This window comes from Eschrichtius robustus, chromosome 3, assembly GCF_028021215.1.
Source record: "Eschrichtius robustus isolate mEscRob2 chromosome 3, mEscRob2.pri, whole genome shotgun sequence".
Classification (NCBI taxonomy): domain Eukaryota; kingdom Metazoa; phylum Chordata; class Mammalia; order Artiodactyla; family Eschrichtiidae; genus Eschrichtius; species Eschrichtius robustus.
In genome coordinates this window covers 18748650-18766215 of record NC_090826.1, presented here as the reverse complement: position 1 = coordinate 18766215, position 17566 = coordinate 18748650, and the positions used below count along the sequence as shown (strand labels likewise).

Here is a 17566-nt window from a genome sequence, read left to right as displayed (position 1 = left end):
AGAATACCCTCTTTAGGAGAGAAGGGATCATAAAACCGTGTTGCCGTGAGATGTTGAGGTTTGATGTGAGAACCAAGGCTCTTGATGTATGTAGGGGCTGAAACCAAGCCCTTGGCTCCACGCACGAATGCTGAAACTCTCGCAGCTCAGCCAGGGCCAGCACAGCAGGTTCTTATTAAGCCCTTGCTGCCACGACCTTTCTGCCTGTGTGCTCGTTGTGCTCTCATTAGAAAGCCAGTGTAAGACTGAGGAGACCTATCTGGGTCCTCCACACCCGCTGGAAGTGACTGAAAGGTAGAGTGGCACACACTTTGCAGTCAGAGAATCTGGGTTTGAAATCCTTTCCTTTGCCACTTACTAGCTTAATGGCTTTGGCTGTCATTTCACCCCTCAGAGCCTCAGCTTCTAACTGTAAAACGGGGTAACAGGTCAGTCCCAGGGTTCCAAGTGCAGTAAGGGACAGTGCATGGTCCCCACCAAGTGCTCATTTTTATCTGAGTTTCCTTGCTTTGCTCATAGGGTTTCCTCCCTTTTGAGTCTCCTTTTCCCAGACCTGCTGTGCTACAGTACAGACAGAAATCCAGCATCCTTCATGGCCCAGCCCAGGGATTAAGATCTCTGCCTCACAGCCCAGAAACCAGACATTGTGACCGACTTCCATTCTCTGACACGATAAGGGAGAAAGGAAGAAAGACAACAGTATATGGTGTTTTGTTTTGTTTTTTTAATTTAGACATGGAATTTTTCCTTCCTTTTCATATAACTTATCTAATTAAAATATTCATCTTGGTAGTTACCACAAAAAAGTAACATAGAAAATTGTATTTACATTTTGGGACCAAAATACAAATGAAGAGCAAGGTAATACCTTGCTCCTTTCCCTCCCACTTCCCGGAAAGAAAGAAAAAGCCCCAAAGAAACTGCTCATTACACCAAGGATCACAAAGGGGTTAATTTGCAATTCAGTGATTTGTATGTAGTGTAGCACAGAAAAAAAAAAATTGCACAAGTTTTCACAAATGAGACCAAAGGTTCAACATCATCCTGTGTCTGCTCTGCAGGCATTTCAATAACCCAGGAGAGGCGGTAGTTTAGAAACTCAGTTTTTCCTCTTCCCTCTTCTCACCAGGTCACATCCCTGATGCAGACAGTCTTGGAGGGGGACAGGGAAAGATCTGGCTCTATGCAAACAGGGGTGATCCAAAGATGGATAGTGATGTTGGGATGTGTCTTTTCTTCCCTCCCTGCCCAAAGACTCCTAATAAAGGAAATTAAATCATACACAACTGTATCAAATATGAAAAACTGGTTTCAATGGTAAAGACTTGAACACACAGGTAAGAGACAAATTCAAGGCGTGGACACCTAGAGGAAGCTATTCTAGGCAACAGGTGTCTGGCACCTGACCCAGACGCTCATTTGGTTTTAGATAAGAGGCTTTCTAATACCACCTTGGGGGAGCAGGCTGGGGGACTGGTGGAATGGTAATACAAACAATCAAGAGAAAGAATGCTTTACCCAATTCAAAAATACAGCAAATTAAAACACAGCAATACTTGTGTCCCTCAGGTACCCTGCATAGCAACGCACACTGAACAATGCTTCTGCTGCACAGACTTCTTGCTGCGTCGCTCTGCAATCTTCAGAGTTAGCCTAACTGAGGTCTCCAGGATGGTTAAAAACAGTGGGCTCCATATTCTGGGCTTTGAGTGAGCTTGTCAAAGGGACTGGTAACTGCCAAGCTCCATGGGCTATCACACTAACCACGCCCTCAATCTGCTTCTCAGGTTTCTTAAGGATGAGCTTCTCAAATTTATAGTATCTCCTTCTATCTGGGTCACAACCAAGTGGGTTCCTACTAGATTAGTGCCCTTCAACAGCCAAGAAGGACACTGACACTGTCCTCCAAGCTCTGATTTTTCCCCCTATGTCAACTCGAAAGTGAGATCCTCCCTTCCCAAGACTGGTGGATGCCCTTGTGGCTCCCCCATCCTGATGCTACAGCTCAGACCCTTTCCTTAAACTGGCCCTTACCTCCAAATTCTGGTTTAAAGATTCAAAAAGTAGAGAGAGTTTCAAGCTGCTAAGTTCTCTACAAAACATAGCAAATTGTTGTGCTCTTTCAATCACATGATCTTACCTTTTAAAGAAAGGCAAAAACAAAACCAATTTCCAACACAGCATTACCTTTTAAAACCATTCACTTCTAGTAGCAATTCACAGGGACTAAGAGATTACAATGCTGGCTTTTAAAACTCTAAAGTTGTATTTGGGGGCCTACAGAAAGCCCTGCCATGTGTTTGTGTCTTGCCCCATGCCAGTGGGGAGAAGGAAAAATAGGGGAGGAAAAAAACCCTAAAGTTTTGAATTAGAAACTGGAAATTGTAAAAATACTGGAGTTCTGTGCTCTCTAGTGAGCCTCAAAAACAGTGGGACCTGGCAAAAAGGATGGGGGGAAAGACTCTAGAACTTCCCTTAATAAATAATTCCCTGAATGAGTAGGAAAGAGATGCACCTGCACAGGACCTCAAAGCAACTGAGGGTCTCAGAGGTGGGGTGGGGGGGGGGGGGGAGGGTCTGACCTGAACACTTCCTGTAACCACGCCAGGGCTCCCCCTCCAGGACAGGCAGCCCAGGACCCATTCCTCGCTCTACGTGCAGCACGTGCCACACAGGCTCTGGGGACACCCAGTCCTCTCTCTGGGCCAAAGTCTACTCAGGAGAGATGAACTGGGACAGGGGAAAGGCTTTCAATAGGCTTTTGTCTAACAAAGAACCCTAAAAATAAAAGGCTAAGTGTGTGGTAGAGGACCGGAAAAAAACAAAAAAAAACCCAAAAAACAAAAAGAAACCTGGGGGTAATATAAATACAATCTGGGGGCAATATTTATTAATTAAAACTATGTCTTATAGTTTACAAAGAAGGTAATTAACAACAAAGGTACAATTGACCTTAAAATCCTCAGTGAGCGTGAGGCTTCACATCTTCTTCAGAACTCGGAAGTGCTCGCCAGGCAGGGAGGCGGCAGCTGCGGACACAGGCACAGGCACGACGCCTGCCGACTGTGCAGGACTCGGAGACCAAAAGCCTCCACGAAGCGAAAGATCCTGGTCTCCTCTGGAAGTTCCATTCCCCAACCCCCACTGTCCTCATATTCCTCTCCGCAAATTTCATTTCCAAGGTAAGTCCTCAGTTTATCGTCGGGAGAATCTGTTCTTGAAAGCTTTAATCGTCTTGGCCATCATTGGGGCAATTTCTGTGAAAAGAGAAGTAAGGCAGTTGTTTCAGATCCATGGCAGTGTGGACACCAGTGGTTTACAATCAAACAAAGCCTTGTTACTCTTGGCTCTACACAGCCAGACAAATGGATACAAGCAGCAGTTATCTGCCAACCCCATAGAAAAGCAGCAGCCCAAAGGTAACACTTCCCCAGCACCTGCCAGGCCCCTGACAATCATTCCCTCTAATTCTCACAACTTCACCAAGACTCAGGCTGGACCCTGTACGGTAAGCGGCAGAACTGGAGTTCAAGCCTTGCCAGACTCTAAAGGCCATTCTGAGCCATAATTTAACTCTGCCTCACCAATATCCAAACCAGCCAAAAGCACCCCCTCCCATACCTGTCTGTCCAGTGTAGCAACAGGTCTGAGATGAGCTAAATGCACATACCACCTAAGAACGACTAGCCTGCCCTCTAGCCTGGTTAACCTGAACCGAGCCAAAGTGCAAGTCAGGACTCCCACCCTCCTGTGGGCCCTGACGTAAATACAGAATAATGCTTTTCTTAAGTTAGGACACCGCTGTAGAATATTGGGGATAGTCTACAGTAGTTAAGTTAGTAAAATATGAAATAGACCCAACTACATATAAAAAAATACATGGAAGGTGGGGTTATAAGGTTATAAAACTTCAATAAAATTATTTAGCTGTTAATAATAACAGTTGGAAACTCCATGTTATTGCCTGGGGAAACAGGTTTACATTTAGGTTGAAAAAAATCAAAGAAAAAAAAAAGCAGAGTACCAAAATGAATATTCACTACGATCATAATTTAAATGACACACGAAAATATGCACTACGAACAAAGCAGGGGAAGGAGGCCCTGACATTTAGACCAGCTGTGTGCAAGGCATCACATACGCTACATCTAACACACAAAGTGTGATGAAGCAGTAATAACATTAGAGGGGTTCAAATACTAGTTTTGAAATATCTGAGCAGGAGCTCCAAGTTACCTACTCTTCACAGTCGGTTTCCTAGGATCACAGGAAACAGCGCTGCTGACCACAGGTGCCGAGTGGGCACTGCTGGTACTCGGGCCGTCGTAGGCCGGCTCCTCGGGGCTGGCGTTAAAGCTGTTGCTGCCGCCACTGCCCAAGCGGCTGCTTCCTGAGAGGTACGGCGCTGGCTTGATCCTGGGACACAGAGCAAAGCTGCTAGCCAAGAGCAGGAGAAATCTGCCCTCAGCACCAACAGCCTGAAGCTGGCTGGTCTGAGGACTCAGTTCTGCGGCTTTGACCAGCGGACCTAGTACCCTAGATTCTGGTGATGGCTCGGAAGTGACTGTGGTAGGCCTTCAGAATGAATGATAATCTCGACTAACTTTTCACTGTTTAGGTGTAAATCTGTATTTTGACAATGCTAACGTACTTAGATAATTTAGTCATCACAGTAATATGTTTTTTGTTTAAATGCGGAAAGGGAAAAAAGCCTTAGGGGATGTGTCCCAGAAGCCAGGCCCTGTTCTCCATTTAATCTTGACCACCCCCCCGCCCTGACCCCACCTAGGGGCAGGAATCATTAATCGGCCCACAGTGCAGTCAAGGACGCTGAGGCTCAGGGAGGTCAGGTGCCCAGATGGTCAAGGTCAGCCTGCAGAACCCACTCTGCATTGCCACGCTTTCACCCCCAAAATCAATCGCTTCTTGCCCCTGGGCTGCCTCTCAGGGCTGAAAGATAAGCTCTTGGGCTCTCTCTCTCCCTGAGCAGGCAGAAACCACAGAGGAGCAGAGATCTTACCTGATTTTCTCAGGCACAGCTGCTCCTCCTGTTCCAAACTTCTCCTGCCTCCTTCGAACATCACGAGGCGGCTTGGCCACAGAGTTGACAAAGGCCATTTTTGCTTGTCGGCCTGCGGAGAAATGGAGATTAATACCCGCCTTCTTGAGCTGAGGTGCTAAAGGTAGGGGATTATCAACCCTGGAAACCCCTCTGTAGGGTAGCATGCACAGTGGCAGAAGAAACACCTCACCCTTTGCCCTCTTCTGCAAATGCAGGAGAGATTTGGGGGCCAGAGGTGATACCTTAGCTGAGCCCACCACGGCCCTGCTGTTGACCAGAGCACAGGGCTCACTATTCTGCCAGACCCACGCTGCCCCCTTACCTTTGGGCTTATTGGCGTGCGCAGATCGGATATTCTTTGTGAGGACTCGCAGCCGCTGCTCTCGGGCATCCTGAAGCCGCAGGTACATCTCCCGCCACGACTCATACTCTTCTGGCCTTTCATCCTTAAAGTCTCGGTGACAATGAACTTTCCATAATTGATCCGTATCTTCAATTAATACCTAAAATCAGAACCAGGACATCATTTACATGCAAGTACTCTTACACATCTCTTTTCCATCCTTAATCACCCAGGGGGACCAGCTTCCTAATGATATTTTGGTCCTCTTAGTAGTAGCAGTAGTATATTAAAATACCACAGTTCTAGGAAAGAAACCCAAATCACTGAATTAAAAAATGTTAAGTGTGAGGCACTATACTAGCTGCTTTTGGGGGTTGTGGGGCTAGGAGAGAAGGCAACACAAAAATTAGTTTAAGATCAGTCTTTTCCTTTAGAAAATCAGTCCAGGGTAGGAACTGGGATGAAGTCAAATCCAGGCATTTCCCCATCACTACACTGAACTGCAATGGCCAGGGGCCACTTAAGAAGGATATGTCATAGATCCTTTGAATTAGAGACAGCTAATGCAATCAGATGAGCATCTCCAGCATTAGGAGGATTTGGGGATAGATCTGTTTGTCTCTAGGAGACACCCAGCCAATTATATTCACCAGACACCTGAGTGTCAACACATAGCTCTGTCCCTGCCCTGGATCCCAAGGGCTGTGCTGCTAGAATTCTCCCTTGACCTCTGTAACTAGGCAAGCTCAAGGGAGGTGTGGGAAATGGTCCCCCTCTCCCACCTTTCAATCCCATCTTGATTCTAGCCCAAGAGGCCTACTTAAGTCTTAAATGCCAGGAGCAGGTGCTAAAAACCTGCCTGTTTAAAGGCCCACAGACAAACCCAGAACAGTGATCCGACCACCACCTGCCCATCACCGTGGCAGATTCGGAGACAAAGCTGCTTCTGGAGACGCAAGCCAGCACACTGCCCTCTTCCCATCCAAACAGGATACTCACGTGATTGTATTCCTCTATGCGATACAACTGATCAGGTGTACACCTCTCCAAAACAGGTTCAAGAACAGAATATGGGACGCCTCCCACTTCAAAGATTGCTGCAGAGAATCAAAGGGGAAACGCACTGAGTAGCGGCCAAGTCACCCGGTGTCCCAGTGCCACAACGTGCTGAAGAGCGAAAGAGAAGCATGTGACTTACAGTCAATGTTGTTTTTAAGCACCCGGATGCACTGCTCGTGCAAGGTCATCATTTTGGGGAGATAGGCACACTTGGAACCAGAATAGACCTGCATCTTGGAATTCATTCTTCGTCCGGTAAATCCAGCTTCTTCCTCTTCCTGGGGTGAGGAGAGTGCTGTAGGGCAAGAAAAACAGGAGTGTAAGTGATAAAAGGCACTGAGCAATACAGTGAAAACTCTCCTTCCACCCCATTCCCCAGCCTCCCAGTTTCCTTTCTCAAAGGCAACCAATGCTACCAGTTTCTTGTGTCCTTCCAGAGAGTCTATGCAAATATAAACTAATATTTATTTTATTCCTTTTTAACCAATCAATAACATACTATAACCATTCTGTCATTTACATTTTAGAAATCACATCAGTACATAGATTTTCTACTTTTTTTTTTTTAAACGGCTGCATAAGATGCCACTATGTGGATGAACCATGATCCATCTGTTAGTCTCTTGCTAAGGGACACCTATGTAGCATCTAATTCTTTTGCGATTAAAACTAGCCTTTATTTATTTATTTATTTATTGGCTGCGTTTGGGCCTTTGTTGCTGCACGCGGGCTTTCTCTAGCTGCAGCAAGCGGGGGCTACTCTTCGTTGTGGTGCACGGGCTTCTCATTGCAGTGGCTTCTCGTGTTGCGGAGCATGGGCTCTAGGCACATGGGCTTCAGTAGTTGTGGCACACGGGCTTAGCTGCTCTGCGGCACGTGGCATCTTCCCGAACCAGGGATCGAACCTGTGACCCCTGCATTGGCAGGCAGATTCTTAACCACTGCACCACCAGGGAAGTCCCTAAACTAGCCTTTTTTTTAAGCCCCTATGGAATGTACAGAGTAAAAGGCTGCTGGTAATAGCAGCAGCTAAGATTTAGCAAACACTATGTGTAAAAACCCAGAGCTCAGAGCTTTACCAGCATTATCACTTTCAATCCACCTCATAGGCAGATACCATTATTACTCCCATTTACAGAATATGAAACTGAAGTCCAAGGAAATTAAGTTGTTACCCAAGTTCATGTAACTTGTAGTAGAAGCCAGAGCTGGGATTCAAACCCAAGCCATCGAACTCCAGAGCCTGTGCTCTTAGGAAATGCACCAAAATCTGATGACAGATCATGAATGAATTTTTAAAATCATTTTTTCCATTAAAAAAAGAAAAAGAGACAAAGAAAATTACCTTTTCGCTTTGGTTGGAAGGCAGACATCAATTCAAGGGAAGGAAGTGGGCGGTAATTGGCCTGTATCACAGGTAATGGAAGGTCTGGTAACACTGGCAGCACATCGCTGGGGACCTGCAGAGAAGAGACCAGTGACTGGAGAGCCTCTTTCTACAAGCACAGCTCTTTCCCACAGTCGATGCCCAGCAGTGTTGACGTGGCAGATAACTTCACAGGCATATCCAGCCTGAAGGAGGGGCGGCAGCCGTGCCCGACACCACCTAAGTCAGGAGATACGGAGAGATGGGCCCAGCACAATGGGATGCCTCAGAAAATACTTTTCTTGGGTTCTGCTGACCCTGGTGGCCAGAGAGAGGTGGCCAGAGAGGCCAGGAGGAAATTACTTCAAACTGACATTCAACAGGCCACGGGAAAGCCAGCCCAGACAAACAGCGGTGGGGTCATCCCTGGGGTCGTCCCGGGAGCTCTGCAGGCCCAGGTGCTCTGGCTGGGAAGGGGCCACAGGGGTTACCTTTTTCAGCTTGGCTGAATGGGATCCAGCTGGCGGAAGCTTCTCTGACTTGTTTTCATTCACCTTAGGTAATTTCTGAACTGAGTCCAAGTTTTTACTAGTGCTTTTTGAATCATGTTTTTTAAATCCTTTTTCTCCAGGAGTCGTGGTTGAAGTTTTCACAATCTTTTTCTTTTTCTTCCGGGGCTGGTCATAGCTGAGGTATGACTCAAAAGACATGGTGGGCTGCTCGAATTCATCATCCATATCTGCCTCCTCAGCTTTAAGAAAGGAGCCCACTGACTTTCTATCTGAATGAGAAGGTTTTACTTTTCCTTCTTGAGTCTTTAGGTTGTTAGAAACCTTCTCTTTTGCCTTGGGCAACAGGTCTCCTGCCCTCTTGCCTATGTCTAAGCTTTCTAGACTCTGCTTGTTTTTGTCTGATTTGGTTTTCTCTGGGTCTCTATATTTTGGCTTTTTAAGGTGGTTGTCTGATGCCACCTCCAAGGGGGGTAAAACCTTCTTGGTGCTGCCCTCTTTTTCCTTCTCTTTCTTGACACCACTAGAGGGCAGTTTCTCCTTTGTACTGTCCCCTGAGGGTGGCCTCCGCCGGTTTTCCTCTTTGGAGATGGCCTTGTGTGATTTTTCTCTGCTCAAAGAAGACTTCTCATCTCCTTTGGCATTCACCGGACGTTTTTCTTTATGGGAAGATCTGTGCTCCTTGCTCTGACTCACGGCCTCTTTCCCTTGGGCTTCACCCAGGTGTCGTTCTTGACTGACCCCCAGTCTGTCCTGAAAGGCATTACTGTGGCCTTTGCCAGGCTTCTGGTGTGAAACAAAGGGCTCGTGGTCCTCCTCCAGGGATCTGTAATGGTCCACAGACATCTGATGAGGGCTGGCGGATGACAGTGGGGACTGAACATGGCCGTAATCGGAAGATTCGTGGTCTGAAGAGTAAACTGGAGAAACTCTGTGGTACCTCTTTCTCTCGTCTCTCCTCTCATGACTGTGAGATACTTTGGGAGGGCGCTCAAGCTCTGAGAGTTTTCTGTGTTTTTTCTGTCTGTTATCAGGACTAAACGACTGGCTACCGGAGGCTTTCCAGCTTTCTGGGTAGTCCCCCTCTACCTCCTCCTCCTCCTTAAGGGCATCCCTGGGGCGCTTTCGAGAATTGCTCTTCTCAAAGTCCTGTTCATCAGGCTCAGTATTTCTAAAATAAAAGAAAAAGAAGATGCAGCAGATATAAATCTCAGGGTAATCCTTGTTCAGAGGACAACGTCACAGGACCTGAACTCACGAAAGAGATGAAGAGTTTACAGAGTTAGAAACAAGGTCTTGGGAAGAAGGTCAATGGGTTCTGCTCAAAGACACTCAGCTAAGTTTTAAAACTGGGAAAGCTGAAATATTCAATAAATGGAAAATGATGAGTTTAACTACAGGACACAAAGAAGATCAAACATCTTGTGGACGTGAAAATACTTTAAAAGCTTTTCAACACAGCGAAATATTTAACTTGTTACATTAAAAAAGGGCTGTAATTTACATCAGTTTATTCACAACTATATAAAAATGCCTTTTAAGAACAGGTTAGAGGGCTTCCCTGGTGGCGCAGTGGTTGAGAATCTGCCTACCAATGCAGGGGACACGGGTTCGAGCCCTGGTCTGGGAAGATCCCACATGCCACGGAGCAACTAGGCCCGTGAGCCACAACTACTGAGCCTGCGCGTCTGGAGCTTGTGCGCCGCAACAAGAGAGGCCGCGACAGTGAGAGGCCCGCGCACCGCGATGAAGAGTGGCCCCCGCTCGCCGCAACCAGAGAAAGCCCTCGCACAGAAACGAAGACCCAACACAGCCAAAAATAAATAAATAAATAAATAAAAATTAAAAAAAAAAAAAGAACAGGTTAGAAAGAAACATTCCAAAACGTCAATAATGCTTATCTTTGGATGGTAGAATTAAGAAATTTTTATTCTTATTTCTATTTTTAAATGTTTTCTAGTATTCTATAATGATCATGGATTATTGCTTATAATTGAGGCAGAACTGAGGAACTTTTCTTACCGTTCCACAGGAACCAGCTTCTTCCACTGGGCCACTAGGTCCTTGGCAAAGCTTCCGACATGCTCATGTTTTCGCAAGCTATTTACCGTTTTCCCAACCCCGGTCTCCTACAAAGTTGACAGAGGAATTGTTAGAGGGTTGTAGAACTAGGCTCACAATTTTCTAAAGAAATAAGACCTCCTACTTTTCAACAAACCAATACTTCCTTCCAAAAACATACCTTGCAAGTCTCAGTACAAACTTACTTTGTGTCTGTGCCCCAAAACGCTAATAAGACACGCAGTAGCAAAGCGCACCAGATTCAGAAGAGGAAAACACTAAATTAAAACACTTCTAGAACTTTAGCAATAATAACAAGAGTGATCATGGCAGGTGTTAGGCACTGAGCTAAGAGCACTGCATACAGTGTCTGAATTAATACTTATTTGATAACTCTATGAGGTTAGGACCTGCCCCATTTTACAAAGAAGGAACAGCCTAAAAGTCACAAACTTGGATTTGAATCCAGGACTAAATGCCAATGTTCTTTTAATTTTTAGAAAAAAAAACTGAGATAAAATTCACTATTTTAACCATTTTAAAGTGTACAGTTCAGTGGTTTCCAGAATACTCACAACACTACACAACCATCGCCACTAATTCCAGAACATTTTCATCACCCTAAAAAGAAACCCTGTTCCTCCCAATTCCCCCCACCCCTGGCAATCACTAATCTAACTTTCTATCTATGGATTTGCCTATTCTGGACATTTCATATAAACAAAACCATACAATATGTGGCCTTGTGTCTGGTTTCTTTCACTTCTAAAGCCCATGCTCTTACTGTACAATCTCTCTGGTCGGGAAGGGGAGGGGACATAGCTATATAACATCTAAAATTACACAGTTCTTACCGCAAGAATGTCTACTGTAATAGGCAAGGTGGAGAGTTTCTTCAAATATTTCAATAGCTGCAGAGAATAAAATGAACATTAATTTCTATAAAATCATAATCATTCACTGGAACAAATAAGAATAATATCCAATGGTTAAGTACTTACACTGTTCTGTAGTATACAGTATGATTGTTATCCTTATTTTACAAGTGTGAAAACAGACTCGAAAAAGTTAAGGTACTTGCCCCAGGATGCAAGTAGGGCAGGATTCACTCAGATCTGCGGCTTTAGATTGTGTGCTTTCAGCCACTATGCTACACCAAGGGGAGATAAAACTTAGAGAAGAGAATCAAACCTATCAGCTTTAGGAAAAGTAATCAACAACTATCTTTCTGCCCAGTTTTGAGAGAGACTTTCTGAGAAAGGAGCCAATTTTAGGAAATTACTCATGCACCCGGCATAGAGGAAAGTAAAAAGGAGAAGAGGTCTCTACAGAAAAAGGGTATCATGTTTCCAGAAAAAGTGTGTTTAACAGAACTGGGTTTTTTCGATGTAAGTGGGAAACCAAGACCAATTTCAAGTTGCTAGAATCAGAGCTTTGCCATTGCAAATGGTGAACTCAAAATGTCTGGGTAGATTAGAGAAGCAATCTGGGTTTCGTCACATTTCCTTTCTGTATCCTCTTGAGCTAGCTCAAAATCAGATAGCAGAGCTGTTACGACAGAGTTCCAGAGTCAGAGACAGGCTTCAGTTTGGCCCTGCCACTTCCTTGTGGGGTGATCTTGTGCAAGTCACTAACCTCTCTGAACCTCAGTTACTTCATCTGCAAAACAGGAACTGGATCCTGTCTGTACTTCACAAGCTGTGAGGATTCAGAGAGACAAACCATGTGCAGTCTTTAGCCATAGTGCCTGGAATGCTATACAAGCTCAATAAATGCTTCTTATTAATCATTTCATTCATCAACTGACCATTCTCTAAACGGCTACCCTTGATCCTCTACCAGATATTCCCCAGCCAATTCCTCCTTGCTCCACTTCTACCCAAAGTCATGACTGCTATGCCGTTCTCTAGGAAATATTTATGTATATATAAATATACCTACCATTCGAGGAGTGCTGAAAAGTACAAGTAGTTCAAAATAGATTAACTGTGACTACCTTTATATTTAAATATCTGATAACAAGATCTGTTCTTTTTCTATGTGTAGCCCAGGCTACAATTAGTACGCTATATTGCTACTAGGTGGAGTAGCAAGTATGTTTTTCTGGTCATTCTACTTCAGTAATTACCGAACCTGGTTGCTAGGCAGAGCAACTGGATCACATGTGATAATCTTGTTTTGACTGGGAACATATGAGAAGCCAAGTGGTGTATCTAAGGAGTTTCACCTTCATAGTTGAGTGAAAATTATCCTCCACTTCGAATTCGATCACCACCACCATCCAACTCAGGACAAAGTATATGTGTATTTCTTGTCATCAAAGCTATGGGTGCAAAGATGAATGCCAATTCCTTTTCTTAAAGGAAAATTCAGAATCATTGAAAAGGTTAAAGACAGGTTGTCTCCTCTAATGCCATTCCCTGGAAGGCATTTATATACTATTTACTGTGCACTGGCTACTATGCTAAGTCCTTACATGTGTTACCTCATTTCATCCTCATTAACCAACTCTATAAAATGGATATTATGTTCCCCATTTTACAGATGTTAAAACTGAGCTCAGTGAGGTTAGGTAACTTGCCTAACAAGCGAGTAGGTCAAGTGTGTTTACCACAGCATGTACTACAAAGCCAGGAGAAATATCCAACATAAAGACACTGTCCTTAGAAGACCGGAAAAGTAAATGGAGCAGTAGTTCATGTGCCTCTTCGCACACTCGACACAAAGCAGAAGAACCCCTCCTTAGTGTTACGTTGTCAGACAGTTTAGAGTCCACAGAGGAAAGAAGGTCACCACCAGGACAGAGTCCCAGGACCTCTACAAAGGCCACATATAAGAATGGGGCCAGAAGTCATTGAAGGTGTGTTCATCTCAAAGCCTAGCACTAATTGGAAGTGTAAATGCTGCCTTTCTGCTTCGTTTTGGGTTAGGAGGGACGACTTAAAAGCAGATGAAACTAAAACCCTAGAGATATTCAAACCAATCTAGCCCAACATAAGAGAAAAAGGGCTTCAGAGCCCCTCTATTTTCAATGAGGTTCAAAAAAGAACAAAGCATTAAAAAGATAAAGCACTTTGGGTATCCTCAGGTAGGTGGAAACTTGCTGTTATCAAACCAGTTGTAGTTTGCAAGAACTGATAACAAGTCATTGAGAAATGTCAAACATTTGCACAGTCCATGCTTAGGAATCTCAGTTGTCCTCTGCACACTACTTCAACACAAAGAGCTAAAGATATTCATAATGTTGACCCCTCGTTCTCCACTTGCCTTCAAACGGTGTTCTTCGTAGTTTCCACGTTCAAACTGTAACGCAGGACAGGTAACTTTACCAGCCATGAAAATTGCTTCCACTTAAATAGTAGGAACCAAGTGACCCTGGTTTGCCTGATACCTTTTTCCCCAAGTAAGCCTAGATCACAGATGAGCTTAAAGTGAAAAGAGAGTTACAGTTAAACACCTATGTTTAATACGAGGAAATCTATGAATATAGGTGTGGAATCAACCCTTTGGCTAATAATGGTTTGAAATCAAGATTTAGTTGTAAGTTCAGTACTGCTATATAATCATCTTACAATTTCAAGAACAACCTGTGGGAGCTTGTTGGGTTAACAGAAGGTTGAGAGGCCAGTGTGCCAGCTTGCAGTTTTCCCTCTGCATTAGCTCATTTGTAAATGCCACCTATTGTGCCCTTTGCAAAAATGATCTTCATAATGCAAAGTCAGAAGCTCAGGGTGAGTTTCTATCTGGGAAGAGAAAGCCCAGATACTCACAATCACTAATAGTTCAAGGAGGACGTGAAGTCAAACAAACCTTTTCTTAATTTTAAATTTCATGCACATCAACTACTGGAAAAGCTACTTCAAAATTTAAATTCTAGTGGGAAAATGTAGACACTACACGGTGCATTTTTTTTAACCCGATGGAAGGCCAAATTGGGGAGATGGGGGCGATTTACATCATATTGCTCTAGGGTTTTAAAAAAATCAGTCACAAACCTACAGTGTTTGGGAAAACAAGCTAGTACTCGGAAATAATGACCATTTATTAGATGCCCACAAAGGGTTATTGTAAAAAGAAACTTGTAAATATGTCTGTCCACTAGGTACTGAAGCCGTTATAGAAAATATAACACAAAACAAGTGAAAGCATTTCAGTTTTCACAGACTTAAAGCTAAAATGTCGTCCTGAAGAAGCGGATCTTTGAGCTAGGTATGCACGAGAAGAGTTAAACAGTGGTCTGATAGTGAGATGCGTTGAGCAGCCTTTAGAAACGGAGGGAAAAAAACCTCACCTATGACAGGCCAAGAACAGGTGAAGAGAAAGCGGCCCTTCAAGAAAAATTGTAAAGAGTGGAGATTAACATCTACTGAGCTCTTCTGCCTTTTGGTTCTGTCCTGGGAAGAAGCAGGTGAGGAAACTGGCTTAGCAAGGAACATCCCTAATGTCCATGGCTGGCAAATGAATTAGAACTCAAATCTCCTCACCACTTTATTTCCACTGCCTCCCTGGATTATTTCCTCTTCAAAAGCCACTCTGGGGTTCAGAGATCCAACTCTTACACACTGTACACTCCAGCTATAATGCTGACAGAGAATGTCAAACACCTTGAGTGTTTTCATCAATATATTTCAATTAAAAAAAAAAAATTCTAACATCCACGGGACACTCTCCCAGACACCAAGAAGCTGGATGGAAGAAAAGTCGCAGAGAGAGAAGAATGCATTTAACTTAAGAAAACAGTTAAGGGGGAAAAAAACTAGCTGAGTGCAATTAAAAATGGTTGCCCATCACTCGCAGCAGCCAGAAACGGTAGCTCTTACCTTTCTATCAAGGCCAGAAGGAAATCTAGCTGCAACTTCTAAGCCTTATTTTTTTTCTTTCCTTTCCATTTACAACCTAAGTTTTTAGTTAGGGTGACGTGAGGTTTATTTTGTTTTGAAAGAGATTTACTGAGAAAGCGAAAAGGTCCACGCTCTAATAATCAAGCCAAAGCAATAAAAACGTCTTAAAGACGCAGGACCACACACCGAGCCTAGACTCCATCAAGCACAGGCAGAACCACCTCCTTCTCCCAACAAACATCAAAAGACTAAGAAATCAGAAACATTTCGCAGGGCGAGGAATGAAGCGGGCAGGAGTTAACTCTGGGCGAGCTCTCCCGACAGGAAACAGCTGGCCCGGGACGCCGGGGGAGGGCTCCGGGAGCCCCGCCGGCACGCGGGCTCCGGGCGGACACCGCGGGCACCCGGCCCGGGAGGCAGGGAGGCCGGGCCCGCCGAGGCGCGCCGCTCGCCGTGCGGGGTCCCACCGCGTGGGCAGCGGCCAAGGGCCACTAACTTCCCGACCGCAGGCCGCAGACCGGCGGGGCCGCGCTCCGGGTCCGAGCCCCCACGGCCCCGGCCGCTCGGGAAGGAGCCGCGCCCGGGCCCGCGACCGTTACGGGGCCGCGCCGCGCCCAACGCCCGCCCCGCTCCGCGCTGCCCGCTCGCTCACCTTCTTCGGGTCCGGGTTCGCGGCCAGGCGCGCCTGCAGCTTCTCCACAACTTGGAGCGCCGACTCCGCCGCCATCGCTGTCACTGGCGCGGCCTCCTCGCCGGAACTGGGCTCGCGTCGCGTCCTCTGGCTGCAGCTCCGCCCTCCGTGCCTCCCCGGCGGAGACGGAAGCGCGACTGGTCCCTTCCGGGCCTCGGCGAAGTGGGGTGGAGGGGCCGCGGGGCGTGGGGGGGAGGGGGGAGGCCGGCCGGCTGCAGGCCCCGCCCCCACGGCCTGTGGTTGTCGGGGGTCCGGTCCTCTGCGCCCTCCCGGAGCCGCGTGCGCCGGGAGCTGGAGCCGCTTGGTCCGGGGGCGTGGGCTCCGCACTGGTCGCCGCTGGGCAGCCTCGCTTCTGGTCCTCGTAGTGCGGAGCCACGGCCTGGAAAACCACTCCGGTGTCCAGCCAAGGCAGGATGAGATCACGGCGCCGGACCCTGCCTTTATAAATCCTAGCCCCCCCCACCCCTTGCGCTGTGAGCCACGCCCCAAATAACACCTGTGTGTGGTTCCAGGGTGGGTTTGCGGCTCAGGAAATCAGGGATTAACGCTAGTGACCACCCTTGATTGGGGGTACTAAGCCCAGTGGTTGAGCTAAGTTTCACTCTCAGTACAACCCAATGAAACGAGGTATATTATCCCCATGTTACAGATGAGAAAACTGAAGCTCAGGGAGACTAAATTAACTTGCATGTGGTCATGTAACAGGAAAGAAGTGAAGCTGGAATGTGAATCTGAACAGTCCAGGTCCACTGTGACCGCACATCTCTGAACAGGTCAAGGATTTGAGACCCAGAGAGTGAAAGTGATTTGTCAAAAGTCAAACAGTTTAGCTACAAGAGGTAATAGCCCGTGTCTCACTTTCTGCCAAAAACAGTGTCTGGTACAGAGGTACCAAATAAATACTTCTTGAATGAATAAATGAATGAATGGCTGTTTCCTCTAAATCAGTAGGGCCTCAATCAGACAAGCCCAAGACACCATCCTTGAGGGCCCTTACCCTCATCCTAGAAGCACTAAATTTTACTATTAATAAAGTATTATTACTACTAAAAACAAAAAACAGCTACTAAACCGTTGAAAATTGGTTTAAAATACCAGCATTGATTACATCTTGTTTGATTAGATCATATCGGATTACACACTAATCTGATCACCATCAACAATTTGGCAGTGTACTGAGCCTGACCTCTCACCCAATGTGGGAAAGCCCAGTGGCTCTTCGGGTCTCGCTCTGGGAAAGGTAAAAGAAACAATATAAATTGTTTCTTCAAATGAGCTTTCATTCACTCAGTAAATTGAGAAGCCCCCCTCCCCCCCCCCGTGTTCCCCCCCCCCCCGTGTTCCCCCCCCCCCCCCCCCCCGCTCTGCTTGGTGCCCTTTCCTCTGCAACTAACACTTTTCAGGGTGTAAATTGTCAATTTATTCTTCTGTCTTCTCACTGAGCTGTTTATTTATCAAGTGCAGTGACTGACCTGTCCAACTTTATTTTATTTTTTGGCTGCACCGTGTGGCTTGTGGAATCTTAGTTCCCTGACCAGGGATCGAACCCAGGCCCCCGCAGTGAAAGCGCTGAGCCTTAACCACTGGACTGCCAGGGAATTCCCTGACCTGTCCAACTTTAAATCTCTGTTGCC

The 17566-nt window shown here is 45.9% G+C and overlaps 1 protein-coding gene across 2 annotated transcripts; it reads right to left on the bottom strand.

The window, feature by feature from the left end:
* Positions 1 to 2868: 2868 nt before the first annotated feature.
* ELOA (elongin A) lies at positions 2869 to 16100 on the bottom strand. 2 transcript variants are annotated; one of them, XM_068539149.1, is made up of 11 exons: positions 15894 to 16100; positions 11255 to 11311; positions 10362 to 10468; positions 8322 to 9510; positions 7810 to 7924; positions 6604 to 6759; positions 6405 to 6502; positions 5385 to 5565; positions 5021 to 5132; positions 4241 to 4416; positions 2869 to 3257 (listed from the first exon to the last, which is right to left on the bottom strand). In XM_068539149.1, exons 1-11 carry the CDS (start codon positions 15966 to 15968, stop codon positions 3196 to 3198), a joined length of 2328 nt encoding a protein of 775 aa, XP_068395250.1. In that variant the 5' UTR covers positions 15969 to 16100; the 3' UTR covers positions 2869 to 3195. The 2 variants fall into 2 exon arrangements, with proteins under 2 accessions (XP_068395250.1, XP_068395249.1); XM_068539148.1 differs by having other exon boundaries at positions 4237 to 4416; positions 15894 to 16077.
* Positions 16101 to 17566: the final 1466 nt, after the last annotated feature.